The 17,152-nt window shown below is 40.7% G+C and overlaps 1 protein-coding gene across 1 annotated transcript; it reads right to left on the bottom strand.

The window, feature by feature from the left end:
- Window positions 1-410: 410 nt before the first annotated feature.
- pax1a (paired box 1a) lies at window positions 411-8,072 on the bottom strand. Its single transcript, XM_053846055.1, has 5 exons — window positions 7,857-8,072; window positions 4,700-5,323; window positions 1,943-2,076; window positions 1,652-1,865; window positions 411-1,337 (listed from the first exon to the last, which is right to left on the bottom strand). The coding sequence occupies exons 1-5, from the start codon at window positions 7,858-7,860 to the stop codon at window positions 1,243-1,245; spliced, it is 1,071 nt and encodes a 356-aa protein (XP_053702030.1). The 5' UTR covers window positions 7,861-8,072; the 3' UTR covers window positions 411-1,242.
- Between the last annotated feature and the right edge of the window lie 9,080 nt (window positions 8,073-17,152).

The raw sequence follows: 17,152 nt of genomic DNA, 5'->3' as shown, positions 1-17,152 counted from the left end.
GCATTAATTGGGTGATAGTGAGCTGGTGCCCTACTTAGCTAACTGGTTAAAGAGGGGAGGGACACCCTGGAAAACCTGGCATGCGACTGACAGGCATACACAATGTTACCGTGCTATAGTAAATCATCAACAGAAAGTTGTAGTTGATGCAGGTATTCAAATGTACTGGACACACCCCCTGCGCCGTATCTGCACGCATTACACTGTCAGTGGTCGCTCAGTTCTGTGACACCGTAAACCTACAGTATTATACCAAACCCCACTCTTTCTAGTTCAATGTGAGGTGGATCCATTTAGGAATATCTAATGTATCAGGATTATATACATTCAAGCTTTTTTCAACCAATTGTATTATTATAATTATTATTGTCATCCTCAGTGACTGTGGTTTTGTGTTTATATTCTGTAAATAAAATTCACAAAGTTTGCTGACAGTCATGTTTCATATTTGAGCTGTGAATTTTGAATTTTCATATGTGGACTTCACTGACATTCTTAATATAGCTTACAAGAGATGGTTTAAATACAATAAATATTATGTTATTATTGCAATTATGCACTTAATAAATGGAAAAAAAGAAAAACATAAGGCCAGAAATACCTCATATTCATTTAATCTATACATGTTGAACCATGATATTGAATATAACATTTAGTAAATTTTCAGCTTTACTTTTAATGAATGTTTAAAATGGCAGAATGACAGTTTCATATATACATAGATATGTATCAACATGTATTGTTGTGAAAAAATTGTTAATCAGCAATTATTCACTTCAAGTTTAGTTTTAAAAATAATTATCAATTCTATTAATTGAGCTGATTCTCTGCTGGTGAATTAGTGCATACATTAAAAAGAGATGACAGTATTAGGCATTTAATAAAGCCTTTATTTGGGGTGTATTTACAGTGGAATTATAAAAATATATACTGTTATTAAAGCTTTGGCAAATATTTAACAGTTAGACAACTGATCTGTTCACATGGTTGAGTCGTTGGTCGTCGAGAAAAAAACAAAACATTGGTGGTTTCTTAGAGGGAGACACTGAGTTACATCCATGCAAGCGTACATTCATATGTCCATACAGAAGCTGGTTATTCCACGTCCTCCTCTGGGAGATGCTGGGGCGGGGGGGGGGGAGCGTGGGGGAGGAGGGTGGAGGGGAGGTGGCTGAGACGCCGTTCAAACTTACGGTTGGAGAGGAGTTTGTGAAAAAGTTTCTAATGAAGCAATAGTCCGGGTTATGTGGACGAGGTAGGGAGACTGAGTCCATGGACGCTGCTGAGGTCCTCGTGCTGCTGCTGCTTGATCAGTGGACTGCTCGGTTTTCTTTCTCCTGAGACCATGAAAGACGTTGTGGTTGATCAAGTTGGAGATTTTGGCTTCAACATTCATAATCATTCACTTTCTTTTACAGTTCCCATCTTCATCACCTACACAAACTGTTCTACCTTCATCGTCAGCATCTTCACCATCATCATCTTCACCATCATCATCTTCACCTCCTCCTCAAACCTACTTGTTTTATCCTCACCCGAGGTGCAACTATTACCTTCATCATCATCATCATCATCACCACCATCATCACCATCGCCATCATCATCATCTGCATCATGACCACCGTCATCATCATCATCATCGTCGTCATACCTTCTCGAGCCTGGTGCTTGAAGGACATAGGCGCGTGGATGTCTCCCGCGTGGATGCTCATCCCGCTGGCTGCGTGAGTCAGTCCCGGGCTCTGCGGCTGCCAGTGTGGGTGACCCGGAGTGACGTAGCCCCCCGCTGCGCCACTGTACACGCCGTACTGGTTGGTGGGCGAGTACGCGCACGCTGAGACGTAACCGGACAGTGTGGAGGAGGGCTGCGGGAGAACGAGCACACGGTCACGTCAGCAACGAAACAGAAAAAAAAAAAACCTCCTGGCAATATCCGCGTTACCTGTGCGTATTTGATGTCGGCCTCGATGGCAGATTTGTCGATGCCGTTGACTGAGTGAGCAGCGGGAAAGGCAGCTCTGTTGACGCTGCCCCAGTCCTCCATTTTTGGCCCGTAACCCTCCGAACCTGCGATGGCTGGGTCATAAAGAAGAGGTCTCAGTGTGGGAAAAACATCGCTGTTTCAGCGACTCAGCAAGAGGTCTGTAGCCAGTATAAAGGATTTCAAATGCCGCTTTCTTTATTGTTGTCATTATTATTATGGAATTGTGTGAATACGTGAAATATTTCTTAGGCACTGAAAATAAGTTTTTTTGTTTTTGTTTTTGTGAATGAACATACAATTTAATCGCAACATAATTAATGAAACCTAAACCTACATCTTTTATTTTTGTACTCACCTTAAAATAAATATTCCCTGACGTTTTAAAATTCAGGATATTGCGTAAATATGATACATACTTTTCACAATTCCTGAAGTGAAGTGTTATAACTATGCCTTGAACAGTGAGAATAGGTCCACGTGTTATTTTTTGAACTCTATACAAAATAATATTGCATTGCTCTTGAAATACACAGCTCACTATAATGTTATAACTCAGTTAATTTAATTTGAAGTCAGCACAAAGAAAAATAAATAAATAAATAAATGAGCTCTTGTCAATACAAAACAAAAACCACGCGCGATAACCATAAATTCAGGAAAAAAAATGTATATGATAAAAATCGATTTGCAGTTGTTACATTGTAATACACTAGAGGTTTCTGTTTTGAGCAGATAGCTGACATTTCCCTCTCAATTCCAGTGTATTTTTCATTTTTCATCTGTTGTTATTATGACAGTCAAAGCAGATTTAGTTGTAGTTTACTGAGTGTTTGGATTACAAGCTTTATTTTAAGGGCCCAGCAAGTTTAGCACCATCATCCCTTTTGAGGACATGTAAGATTCTTCATTGCACTCTCAAATATTGATATATATTCATTCATTGTCTTCAACTCATACATTACTAGGATGACAGGTGGCTGGGGTCTATCCCACCAACTTGAGGTGAGAGGCAGGAGTGAACAGGTCGGCACATTATCACAAGACACTCACAACCCGACAACCAACCACTCACTCACTCAAACTGCGAAGAACTAGAGTCATCATTGTATGCTTTTAGACTGCAGGACGAAAACTGAGTGCCAGGAAGATAACATACAAGGACGCACAGTCACTGCATTAAAACCTATGACCCTCATGCTGTGAGGCTGCAGCACTGAGGGCTTAAAACATGAAATTATCTGCCTACAGTTGACTTCATGCATGTTAGATGATCGTTTCACTATGTCAAGTGCTTTTAAAAAGTCCCGGTTTGCCAATACATCACATTTACATCTTCATCATAGGTGACAAACTTTCAAAAAGATAAAAAATAATAATAATAAAAATTCAGCAACCGTATGAATTTAGAAGAGTCGTAAATTTGTCGTATAACGTGACCAGTCTGTTTAGCTGGTAATGAATAAAATAGAATTAATAAAACCCTACTGAATGATTTGAAAAGGTCAAGTAGCAATTAAAATTCTAAACCATCATCTATATATATCCTCATATTTGTTTTGACATATCTGTGAGAAATTGATGACAACTTTTAGTAATTGCATAATGCATTTATTCTTGAATGGAATGGCACATTAACAGAACGTTCCATCTCAGGGAGAGATAAGCTGTTGCATTTGATTGGTAACATAAAAACTTAGTTATGTAACTCACTATCCAAATAAACAGCTTTGTCAGCATGCAAAACCGTTTATTATTTGAGGTTATTAAAACCAGTATATGCTATATTATAGGTCAGTGTTTTAACGTCCCAAATTTGTGGACGTTTTCATGTGAAGTCAACACAGGCTGCATTATTAAAAGTTGCAAGCATGAAGGTAGAAAATGATGGGGCAAATATTCAATCATCAAAAGCAGTTGAAGTTAAGGACAAGCTTGTTCATGATTAACTAGTTGCCGCTGTCAAGGAGGTTATTGTTTTCGACAGCATATCAAGGAATATGCAATGATTCCGTTTTGGGAATGATCTGGATCTTTAACTCAGGAGGACAGGCATTTGGATCCAGGATTATCATTATTATTGTTATTTTGTTAAGGATACTTTGTCCTTGAGAGACTGACTTGGTGTGGACTAAGCTGCTTGGCAGAGGTTTGCGCTCTCTGGGTGCATTTCTAGTTCAGTAAAACTAGTTTCAAAAATATGTTATTTATAATGTTTTCATATGAAGTACATTTAATAATACAAGGTAAGTGAATTCAACGACATCAGCAGCATAAAAACATTATATTTTTTATTGTCTTTAAATCCCATACATAGTTGCTAGATATGTTTGATTTCAACACTTAAGTGGAGAGCATATAGAGATAAACAAATTCGGACTGTACTTATTATCACGTTCGATAACTAACGCGTGTCAAATATTGAGACAAAAACTCATTTGAAAGCGCATTTGAAAAGCTCTGTTTGGACTCGAGGAGGACACATACTGGCTGCCTGGTTCCATAATGAAGCGTGATAAGGTGCAATAATTGGACCTGGCGGGTGACGGAGCACCAGATGAAGGACTCGCTGGACAAACTAACGAGTGTGCGAAGTGTGCTGCAGGTGATCCAGGTGTTTGCTCACTCATGAACGGGCCCATTGACTCACGGGCCTGCAGAACTTTCATAAACTCTGCTGCCAAAAACAAAACAAAAAAAATCTCTGTTTGTCCTCACCTGCAGGGTCCATGAAGGCCCGGATCCCGAGGATGTTGCTGACGGTGTGCGCGGAAGGCCAAGCGCGGGATATGCTCATGTGACCCCCCGGTACTCCAGGTGGGCTCCCCATTTTGGTGCCGGTGGGCGACATGGTGTTGGAGTAGGAGTAGGGGTAGATGTGATTGTATGGCAGTCCGGATTGTGCCGAGGCTTGCTTGCTGCTCTCATACTGGCTCGGCTGGGACAGATTCCCAATCTTGTTCCGTAAAATCCTGCTGATGGAGCTGACGGAAGGGACGTTGTACTTGTCACACACTCCGTCCGCCAGTAGTCGGTCCCGGATCTCCCACGCAAAGATGCCGGGGTCGTTCTGCTTGTATTCCCTGATGTTCTTCACCACGTTGGGGGTCGTGACGCGCGGCTTGCTTCCCCCGATGGCCCCCGGCAAGATGGACCCGGTCTCGTTGTATCGGGCCAGGATCTTGCTGACACAGCCGTGAGAGACTCGCAGCTGCCGACTGATGTCGCAGGGGCGAATCCCGAGCTGGGCCAGTTCCACGATCCTGAGTCTGATGGCGTTGGGCAAAGGTCTGCCGTTGACGAAGACTCCGCCGAGCTGGTTCACCTCCCCATAGGTTTGCTCTGAATCCAAAACACACACACGTGGTCATCGAAAATATAATATAATAAAATAAAATAAGATTACGTCCATGTCATTTCTCAAATAATTTCATTCAAAACTACATTGGGGAAGTGTCCTCTTCAGGACGAAGTCGCAACCAGAACACCGCTGAGAATATTCGGGCTATGCTTCACCACAACATATAAAACGAATAAATGGAAATACTCTAGCCGGGTATCATTATAAGAAAAAGCGAGCAAGATGCTTTCTCATATTCATTCTATTTTTAGAGTGGAAAAAAAAAAAAACACTTGATGTTACCTTCATTTTAGCGCCATTGAATCGCGGTTGAGTTCGCAACTCAATCGTCGCGTATTAGTGTTTGCAACAGTCACAACACCCCATCTCGTGACGCATAACAACAATATTCAATATTGAAATGTCCAGTGATATAGTATTTTTTTTAAACTAGCAATATTCATCATTGCTGCAGATCGCAACAAAATAAAACAGAATTAAATAAAATAATATATAAAAATAATATAGGTAGATCAGGTAGGTTATTTTATTTTAGACCAATATTATTTATATCATATCACGTGACGCCGTATCAAAAATATACGTTCATTTTTTGGAGGTGTAATCTTTAGTGGATTTCTTTTTGAGATCAAATTAAGGTTAAAGCGTTAAATCGAAATAAATTTCACGTTTAAGTTATTTACTGAGGCCTCAACATGAAACACGCACTAGTACAGTGGGAAATAAATACTAAAAGACTGACAGGTCGTACGCAACCAAATCAATTGTGCTGCTCCCCGTGGCTTCAATATATCCAGAAACACACCAGCGTCCTCTACGATTTAAAAACACATGCGTTAATTCAATTGCTTGCAACACAGTTTAAGTCTGATTTCTGACCCGATGTCGACGTGAACAAACTCAATTGAGTTCTAAATTAAAAAAAAAGTGTCGCCTCTGTCGAGTCCAGGTCACTGAGTCGAATTTAGAGTGGAAGCTTCTTCAACCGCTTGTTATGAACCAGTCGGTCATAACGGCGTAATAAACACCCGGGAATATCATGACGTTTATGAGACGTGTGACTACAATATCAGTGAAGGCCTCAGGTTGCGGCCATGTTCTTCTGTTGCAATATAAAATTATCGTATGGAAACGCATCGCGTGGGAAAATGCGCGTTTGACAGGTAAACTTGACGAATGTCGGGTCTCACTGGATCCTTGTTAAAGTGTTCCTTAAATGTTGAGGACGTTGACGGACTTCATTCTGAATTGCGTTGAAAAAAGTGGCCTTTTAATACTCGCTGCAGGTTCAGAGGGCAAGCTTTGTTTTGAGTCCAGGACTTCAGCATCACGTTTAATACACACTGATTCTAAATTCTGAGCACAATAGGAACAAGTTAAAAGACAAAATAAAGGAATGAAAGAGTTGGATTAAACGTTTTAACGAAACGAAACAACTCACAGTTTACTGGTTCAACATTTTTTTTAATCTGACCCCAATGATCTCGTTTGTTCCAAGATAACGCTAGAAAACATCATTAATATGTGGAATTGCTTTAAAAGTCTGCCTCATCATTACAGCAAGATAATCGTAAGAGATTTAGAATAAAGTGTGAAACTATCTATCTAACTTCAAGAAATGGAATTATTACTTGTAATGTTTAACTTGCATTGTGGGGGACGACGTTCATGACCCACATGTTTCAAAAAGAAACCTTTTTAGACCGAAAAAAATTGCCATTGCTTCAATAAAAAGAGTGCTGCTTGTTAAGTCAACAGTTCAACGATTGTGTTCTCAAAACCAAATGTTCTAGGTCAGGCTAAAGGCCAAATTGTTTAAATCACCTGGTGAAGTTCAGTAAATAGTATATAAATAATCAGCAGCACATGCCAACTAGTGCGCAACATAATACTCATAATAAGTTATTTTTACTATAGTAGGTGAATAAAACTATACCAGAACGTCACTTAACTTTTCAAATATGCGTGTACGTTTGTGACTGCTACTATCCAATGTAGGTTTTTCTCCAAAGCATTTGGTTTTATCAGTCTTTCTTTTTTCTTTTGCCCATAAACGAGGAAAAAGTCTCTACGGAAAATCTATTCAAAACTCATTTGAAAAAAGAACCATTTTAGTGAACTCACTGTTCGACACTGATTTGAAACCAGAGCGCTAGATTGATTCGATATGTTACATTAATTCATTCATAATTCTCTCCTTGTCAGTGTGAGGTGCGTTTAAGCCGAAGACAAATAAAAAAACACGTCCTTAAAAGCAAGAAAATGATTAACGGGCGTTATATTTAGAGACAACTCCGCACCTCCAGATAATACATAGCGATGAATATAGTGGAATACGTTTGCTTCATCGTTTTTTTTTTTCTGTGAAATGGTTGCATTTAAAATAAAACAAGCGAAGAAGTCGCGTTCAGAACTGCGTTGGTGAAGCTCTCGAAACGACGAGGTCAGACACTTTAAAGCTGCAGTGGATTCACTATCGCGCGTGCACGAGCTCCTATAGTTGGTCCATCTTACCCATTGGTCCGAGAAATGACTCAAAATACAGATTTAAACGTCCCGTCAGGCGGCCGAACAGCAAATCCAAAGGAGTTGAAGACGGAGTCCGAGCAAGCAGCGGTCTGGTCAAGGTCTCTGGTGGACGCAGGACTCGGGACTCACAGTAAAGCGACGTTCGGCCGAATAAAATAAGGTCAATTGGACGGATCCTGCGGAGTTCGGACTTAGCTGGAATTAATTTGACGCGCCCTCCACGTCAATCTTGGCTCATATACGCCGAGTCGCTGCTCCGCGTTCATTGGTCGTCCCGAGCTCGAGACGCAGTCGGCCAATACGGACCCGCCCGGTACCAGAGGAAGACTCCCACTCTGGTTCAACGGGGAAGTGGCAGAGAAGACGGCTCACTAGCATCTGGACATCGAGTGGAGTACTGAAGCTGAGGGAGTATTAGCGAGACTTTGAGACTTGCACTGCGTCACCAATGCGTTCTTCATCAGTGCAGGTTGAGACATCGATTCGAAATGAAGCTTTAAATACTGCCACATGACGTCTGTAAAATAAAGACTTGATAACAATAAGCCATGTTGCAACTGTAAAACAACAAGCGTTATTTGCCGGCCGAAAATGTGCAATGTGTCTTGTGTGTCATTTTTGATACAATGTAATTACAAGATCAAAAGAATAAATGAAAGAACGTATTAAAAATTTCTCAATAAAATGTGCTTTTTATAAGTGCATTAAAGACCGCTATCAATGTTTTTCTGAATACAAAAATATAACAAAGTTCGATGAGAAAAGATATAATAATAATAATAATAATAACAATAATAATAATAATAATATCATAAAGCTATAGATGTGTAATTTACTCTTATTTGTGCTGAAAGTATCTAAATTAAATTCAAAATAATACTGTTTGGAAGCAGGGCCATTCAAATTGATATCATATTTAATGTATATTTTTCACAACCTGCTGTAAGTGTGATCCGAGAGAGCTGCTGCTCCTCCTCCTTCAACTCCTCTCATCTCTCATGAGAACATGTAATCGATACGTCTGTAGGTGTTCGACCCCCAGACCATCGGCAGGATTCCAGAGATGATCACAGCGTGTTCTCCAAGTTTCCTGTGCACGTTTGGAAGCCATCGTTTATACGCTCGCAAAATGTCACTCATAAAAGTTAACAGTCGACCCGATGGTAACAAGGTGCAGTGTCCTTATCCCCCCTCCCCCGCCCCTCACCAGCACTGTATCCCGACACACACATGGAAGACATCAAGTGTGGTCAGTGCCGAATATGTCGATAGGTGAGTCGGACTCAAATGGACTTCGCTGTGAGGATTTATAAGCTGGTGACGGTCATCAAACCATCTATTTCACCCGCGCCTCGACTCATTGAGCCCCTCTCCCGGCCAGACCGTGAACTACACCTAAAATACCAACATTCGAACTAAACTCCTCATTGATTCTAGATGTTGCATTTAACATGTTCACCAGCAGCGGATCTGCTTGCTTTTTAATGGCTAGAAAGGATCATTGTTACATTTAAAAGAGGACATATATTGCACTCATTTCGTAGTATTTCTGTTCCAATACAGGACAAGAAAAGGGTTGTTTTAACTGCTGGTGATCATGCTGGCAAACAACAAGTGGAGCAATAACAACGAATAATGACATTTTAACGCTTTATTTACATTGCGATTGCAGCTCTACTACATGTACTACTACTAATCCGAATTGAGGCCGCACAGGTGATTGTAAAATAAACAGTGAATCTTACCAAACAAGAGTAGTATTTTGTTGTCCTTTAATGACATTGACGGTAATAATATTGCGTGCAAATATGTTTGTCCTCCAGTTCAGATTATTAAACCGATTCAAATCAAAATGAAGACGTTTGTGTACTAAGATTAACGGCATCCAGGGCAGAATATAATAAATAATAATAATAAATTCGTACTTACGGTAAATATATTTTTTGCGATTTTGCTATTTGTGGTAAAATATCAATGTCAAAGTCATATTAGTCTTCAAAAAATTGTGTAAAAACATCGGACGCAAGTAGAACATCATAATAACTAGGTATCCTAATCCAGTAAAAACCTCTATTTAGAATCTATAATAAAATATCAGAACAATTAGTATATTTATAATGAAATATTTCAAGTGTGTGCATTTCTGCAGCTGTAAATATAGTGTCTTGAAATATTCAGCGGTTAATTGTAAAGGACCGGAATATGATAAATGAATAAAGGCAGTACACAAATATTCATAACTGGTAGCCCACGAACACAATGCATCGGTCTTGTTTACATTGAAAACGGCATTTCAGTTTTCAGCGGAGGTTCGTCACGTGTGACTACACGTTTTAAAAGGTGAAGGGCTCTCCGTCTTTGTGGCTTTAAAGAAGGACTGTATGAACATAAACAACTACATTTACGACCTTTTCATGAATCTTAAGTCTTTTACACAAGGCTATAAATCTGGTTTTGAATGCATGTCCTATCAATTACCAAGATCAAGGAGAAAACTTGAATCATCACGACATGTAACTAGCTTGTCATTGATTTTTAATGCTCTCAGAGATTCGTTTAAAAAAAAAAAAATTATATAATAAAAAAAAACCGTATAATTACAATTATCCGATTGTGTCTAAGCAATGCTGAAGGTTTCTCAGGGAACTTTTTAGCCTTGTCTGCACCATTACTTTCCTCAAAGTAAGTGACTTATTTCCTCCTACATCTTTTCACAAGTGACAAGTGAGCTCATCCACAGTATCACCTGACACCCCCTGAAGAAGGAAGACCCACCTGAATCACCCCCCACCTCCTCCTGCCTCACCTCAGTCAATATTGATGTTGGTTTTAAGTGTCCTCAAAGGATTCACTTCCTTAAGCTTGCTTTCTCTCATGTGTGTACCTGTGTGCGCGTGTGCGCGATGAACATTGACAGCAAAGGAAAAAAACTGTCCTCTTATAAGAAGTCATTGTACAGTAGTCATCGTGTAATAGAATAAAAAAATACAAAGGTATACCAGTCACAGTATACCAGGTGTAATAGAATAAAAAAAAATGATGCCACAATTCTTAAAAATAGTACACACGAAAGAAGCCTCAAACATTTAAAGAAGAAATGTTATAAGATGTCTCACACATGCACCCATCTGCCCGCGCACACACACTGACATACACACTTATAACTGCTTAGCAGAAACTGCTACAGATCAGTTAGGCCTTAAATATGGCCTAGAAATAAATACAATATTAAATCACTGGAGTAAAACAAGTGGCTAGAATGCAAATGAATCCGACTCGTAAACACTTGAGGTACTGCAAACATAGAGAGCTACAATGATGTTGCTACTGACCCAGTTAGGCAATGTAGTGCAAGTGAAGCAGCTAAAATGATATTTATTGAACAAGTAAAGCTAATTTCACAAAGAAAATACAATAATGCTAATAATGCTAATAAGAGATTATTAGTGTTAGTGTTAAGTGTTAGTTTTGCTTCAAGAATTTTGCATAAATGGCACTAATGTGGCAATATCACTCACACAAGTGTTTCATTTTGGAGAGTTAAATAAATAATAAACTATAAAAAGTACATCTACGTTCAACATACATCTACATTAAGTACATCTAGGTTCAACATGCGATGTAGCTTTTTACCAAAACGCTGTCGTGGTAGCTGTGAGAAAGTTTGTTTTTGGAATGGAGGAATGAGAAGAGTTTGGGCGAGTTTTGGGTCCTTCAGAAACCGTCTGAAATAAATGCCCCCTTCACCCAAAACAAACGCGCCTTCATGATTTAGCTTTCCGTGGAAGTGGGGACATCCTGTTGATAGCCAATCGAATCCGAGCTGTTGCGATAAACACCAATTCCCGTCCATCACCCGCCTCCTGATGCTATCAGAGCTGGAGGTGCTGATGTATGCTTTCTTTGTGCAACTGGAGTTCTGCTCAAACGAGTCTTGGAAGCCGGTGAGCTCAGTTCTTTTATAGCCACAAGAGCCATTCTGGGCTGCAGAACCCGCCTAATGAGGGCGCGCAGCGGTGCCATGTGAGACATGCCAGCTTTTACCAGGCCGGGTAATTGCTTGTGACCCTCACTAAACACGTCTCATGTGTCTTTGTATTCCCAGCGTACAGCTAATTGTTACAGCTACAGTAGATGCCCCAGGATCCATCGAGTTTTACTCAAGAAAACAAGAGGGGAAAAAAAGCTGGATTTAACCGTCAACACGTAGAGACTTTCATAAAAACTACATTTCAACAGTCTCAGTTTTGGTGTGCGTCCACCGCATGTCCTTGGGATTCTTACAAGAGTGGTTTTCGTAGGGGACAAATCTGGTTTTGATTTAATGCGGCAACATGTTTGGAAAGCACTACATTTTTAAAATCCCATGTGATCCCGGGACCTGTTACGGAAAAATGCAGACAGACTTCACATGATAGTCATTAATAAGAAACTGCTCACTTGTACAGTACTGACAAGGTTTTAAAGGTTCACGCAAGATCAAAGTTCTGGGACAGAATGAAAGCGCTGTCTTCATTCCACGGCTCAGGAGTGCCAGTTTTCTTTTAGATATACACCGTATCGAACCACACCACTTTTATTAGGGGTGGGATTCGATAAAAAAAATAGTAACAAAATATTGTTTATTTTGCATCAGTTTGACAATAGCACGATAAATCATGATGGTGGCTACATTCAGGTTTTTATATCACCTTATTTAAACTAAAGCTCTTTTAAGGTCTTGAAAATATTTGATAAGAATTTCTATTTTAGTTTGTTGTTGTTGTTATCATCCTAGCTGCGACGTGTCTTGTGCATCAGTGTGATCAGTGGACCAGGAACTCCTGCACTTACAAAGGTTCCCTGTTGTCTGGAGAGCAAACTGTTAAAGTAAATGATTTTTTTGTTGTAATTAATTAATTGTAATAATGTTGTAATTAATCTGAATCGATTTTTCCCATTACAATGAATGGAAAAAGAAATAATGCGTTCCAAGCCTTAAAATAGTCTTTTGTAGGAGTGAATGTAGAGTGTCTGCTGCAGGTGCGCTGTTCCTCTATGTGTGTGGCCGCTGCATGTGGGAGGGGTTGCCGAGTGAGTGACGTCTCTCCAGAAGTGAAGAGGTGCCCGGTGCGTGTCCAGCACTGAATGTGCGCTTCTGTGCAGTTTGGCTGTGACAAAGTCATAAACCAAGTCACACTCTATCCAAGACTCGCCTCATCCCTGTCCCAGCTCCAGCCCACAACAGGACATCAAACCCTGGAGTGTGCTCCAGCCTCAGAGGTGTCGAGAGCGAGCACCTCCCCTGTGACACTGTACCACGGTCCAGTGTGGAGACAGGAAAGGTATATATATATGAGATGAGCATGTTTCAAACTTGAGTCGTCCTGAATACAACAGTAGAGGAGTCACTCAAAGCCAATCAGCAACTGTGGAATAGAAGATCTGCGCTTCACAGCCACCTTCCACCTTCACATATCTTCATTTTTTCATTCACCTCACCTAAGCCTAAACCATGAACCTCATTGGTTGTCTTCCTCTTTTTCCATGTCTGATATTCTTCGCCCAACGCTGCCTTGCCTCTCCACAAGTCCAAACCATCTGACCCTAGGTTTGTTTTCAAATATCTCCACAAGCTGTCCATCAATTGCTAATTTTGTCCTTTTGAGTCACTCTCAAAGACAACTTGAGTATCTTCTTATTTGACCATCCAAGCAAATTTCAACATTGGAAGCACTCTGCTCTTCCCTCCTCTCGGACTGGTGTGGAGTTTGCAGATCCTAGATGTAGGTCTTGAGGGCTTTCACACTATGGACTTTGGCCTGCCCAAGTCCGTTTCACGCTCTGTTGTCACCTTTTTGTTTCAGTACTCACTCTGGCCAAATGGGGCCGATACATACAGGCCTTCTGCAGCAGTAGCTGTGGCTGAAAACTGCGGCATTATACTGCCTTTCATCTTAATTGCAAGAGTTTGGGAGGAAAACCACCTCTTCAGACAGACTGAAGTCTGGGGCCAAAGCCCAATTCATTTGTGTTCACAACTCAGATTTTTGAGCCAAACAGACCTTGACCTGAGACGGAGTATGTGGTGTGAAAGGCCACTTGATGTTGCTGACTACGCCTATGTGACGGCTCAGAAAACTGAAGTGCGGCTAAGTTCGGACCTTTAAAATGCATGTAAACAGCTTAGTTTGACTACTGGAGAGAAATTGGAATTTCTCTTAGTTGGACTACACAACCTGGATAATGCGGTCAATAGCTCAACTAAGCTAGCCTGTAGCTGAGTAGCTGGACTATGACCAGACGTCTGGTGATGTCTGGCTGCGCGAGCTTCAGCTACGCAGCGGACGTAAACTAACTCCTGGACTAATCACATAACACATAACCTTCTATGCAATTGTTAAGTCGTGTGTGTAACCTGATGCAGTACCTGCGTTCCTGGGTCTTAGCTGATGTCTGCGGCGAACACATAACAAACCTGATATCAGCGGTGTTTTGTAACCTGACAAAGACAGCGATGATCTGCAGATGTGCAGATCTGTGTCCAACTTCTTTCACCCAGGTCATTTTTATCATTAGTTGCCACAAGAAAGTGAAAAGATATTATTTGTTGGTTTAAAGAGACAAGATAACCACCATGTTAGCATGGTAAGTGAGTCGAAGCTCACTCCGTACTCTGTACTTTACATACTCCACATCTATCATTCTCATGACACAGATGCACCATCTCAAGAATATTTAATTTTCAGAAACCTGTCAAAGGAAGAGTGTTGACTATGACGACAGTTCCGTAACGGTGGCGCTCATTCTGATTCTGGACCTCTGAAGTAAAAGTAGTCATCAGTCAGCATGATCCCTGTCTACAGAGTTCAATATAACTGACTGAAATAGATCCTCGCTACCTGTCAACTTCGATTGCTCTTCCTCAACGGTCATAGGAACCAGAAGGACTGAAGTGCTCACGCCGCCACCTTTAGTCATGGAGGTGATTGTCTCCGTACTGCATCTAAACGAAGAGAACATGGCACAATCGGACTCGGCGGCTTAATTGAGCTATTGCTATCGGGCTACTCTCTGCATGTACTGTATCCACAGTCATTGGGAGAGTGGCTTGGGCTTTAAATGCTGGGTTGGAAGGACAAATGAATTTCTGAGTCGGTCATGTCCATTACCATCTCCACCTGGAGCACCAGGAAGGAGCCACAAAAGGTTTTGGGCAAGGTGGACCTCCTCTGCCTGATTGGTAACTGTGCAGTTTGTATGGACATTGGAGAATCTATTGTACAGAAAACATGAAGGTCTGCCAGGTTAAGGAACCCTCCTGTGAGCAGTCATTTTCACCCGTGGATAGAGCAGGGGCGGACACTGCCAGGATTGAGCGCACTGGCTGAAGAATGGAGGAGGACTGTCCTGCAATGTGCAGGTCTGCTTTGGAAGAATATGATGACAGCAAACTTGAGAAAGTTTGTAAAGGTGCGATCAGTAGTGGCACAATGGGAGCCCTTTACATTTGGGTGTTTATAGGGGTGTTTATAAGTATCTCAGGACTAGTGTCCATGTGTGTTTCTGCTGGGTGACCTAACAAAATCAGCGTCATGGGCCAAACCAGGTGCCGCAACAGACAAAAGAGACATAAAGGAGATGAGATGTTGAGCTTTCAGGAACATTGAACGTCCAACAACAGACCACAGAGAGCTGCGGTAATCTTCATGTCCCCAGACAGGTTCAACATACAGGGAGGCACCAACACAGTCACGGTGGTGGAAACAGAATTATTTATCTAGTAGGTGCAGCCAGTGTTTGTAACTATTTGGTTTCTGCTTTCCGTTAACGGTTCTAATGTAACATAGATAAGAATTACATTATTGGTGTTGAATAAATATTTGTTTTCCAGGATCTCTGCTTTCTGTCGAGACTCAAGATTTTGCTACAAAAAAAATTCCTGTGATGGAGTACTGCAGATGTTATACACAACTATTGGTTCCAGTGCCGGTGTATCTACACTATTCTCTTACTTTTTCTTTTTTCTTTCCTTCATTCACCATCCAGGTGCAGTTCTGCAAGGGGACCAGCCCCACCCCTGCTGAAATATCTCTGTCTCCACCTGTGGCCCTGTGAGCTCACTGGAAATTAAAATGATAAGTTATGTGTTATTTTATGTCTCAGTGTTGTAAACGGAATTAGTGGGAGATGCACTTAAACGCTGCTCTGGATACAGACTTGACATGTGCGCACTGGAGTCGCAATACCCAACACAGATGCAACTAAGCTCAAACCATCCACGGCTACATTTTGAGTGAGTGAACATTACACGTGCCTCTTTGAAAGATGAGGTGACACTTGCACTGATGATGAAGAGACTAAGTGCCTACTGTATAGTAGCAAAAATCCTGAGTGGAAAAAATGTCTTTTTGGAGCTTTTCTTTGGAATAAAATGTCTTTCCTCTGATGTTTTTATTCATTTAAATTATTGTGTTGGACTCCTGAAATGATGACTTTTTCATTCAATTTCATTAAAAAAAGTTTTTGGTGACATTTGTTTTGGTTTTTTTTGCAAATGTGTCTATTGTCTGTCCAAACTAAAGAGATAATATTGTCAAGCAGAGATAATTCACATGAAATGTAAGCCGGAGTAAATTATTGCGGTTAGTTAGTTATTTAAAAGAATGTCTCTCTTTGTACTTCAATTTATGAACATTTTACAAAGACCTACCAAAACCTGACTTAGTTTGCAAACATTCAATTGCATAGTTTTGGATGCTACTTTGTTCTGTGGTTCACAGTAAATGTTCGTAAAATTAAAGTTTTATTGTGCTAAGTATCGTTTTGTTGTTGTTTTCAGTGTGTGAACCTCAGCCCCCCCTTCCCTGCAGTAAAATTTGGCTAGAACCGCTACTGTCACCATCTGTATCACTTGAATCCATTGGCCAAAACCCGACTGGCCTGTGTTCACATCTCGGACTTCTGAGTTGAACGCGCTTTGTCTGGAGTGCACAGTGCGAAACCACCACTAATAAACAGCTGGCTTGCCAGTCCGCACCCCCAGATTGTTTCCTGATGCTGACTGTCCGGACCAAAACTCTCATAGTATTCAGTCCATACAAAGACCTGCACCAAGATGCCACTTAAATAGTGCAGACTAATAGAAAGCAGACACTAACAATGCCACATCAATGCAGTGTCACCCTGCAGGTTGGATCTGCAGGGTGACACAATAATAAATCATAAATAAATCCAGTACAATTCTATTGTGCTGAATGTCAAACAGGTCATACAGTGGTGTTATCATAATACTGTAAATG

The sequence above is a fragment of the Synchiropus splendidus genome, chromosome 16 (assembly GCF_027744825.2).
Source record: "Synchiropus splendidus isolate RoL2022-P1 chromosome 16, RoL_Sspl_1.0, whole genome shotgun sequence".
Classification (NCBI taxonomy): Eukaryota; Metazoa; Chordata; class Actinopteri; order Syngnathiformes; family Callionymidae; genus Synchiropus; species Synchiropus splendidus.
This window is presented reverse-complemented; position numbering and strand designations above follow the sequence as displayed.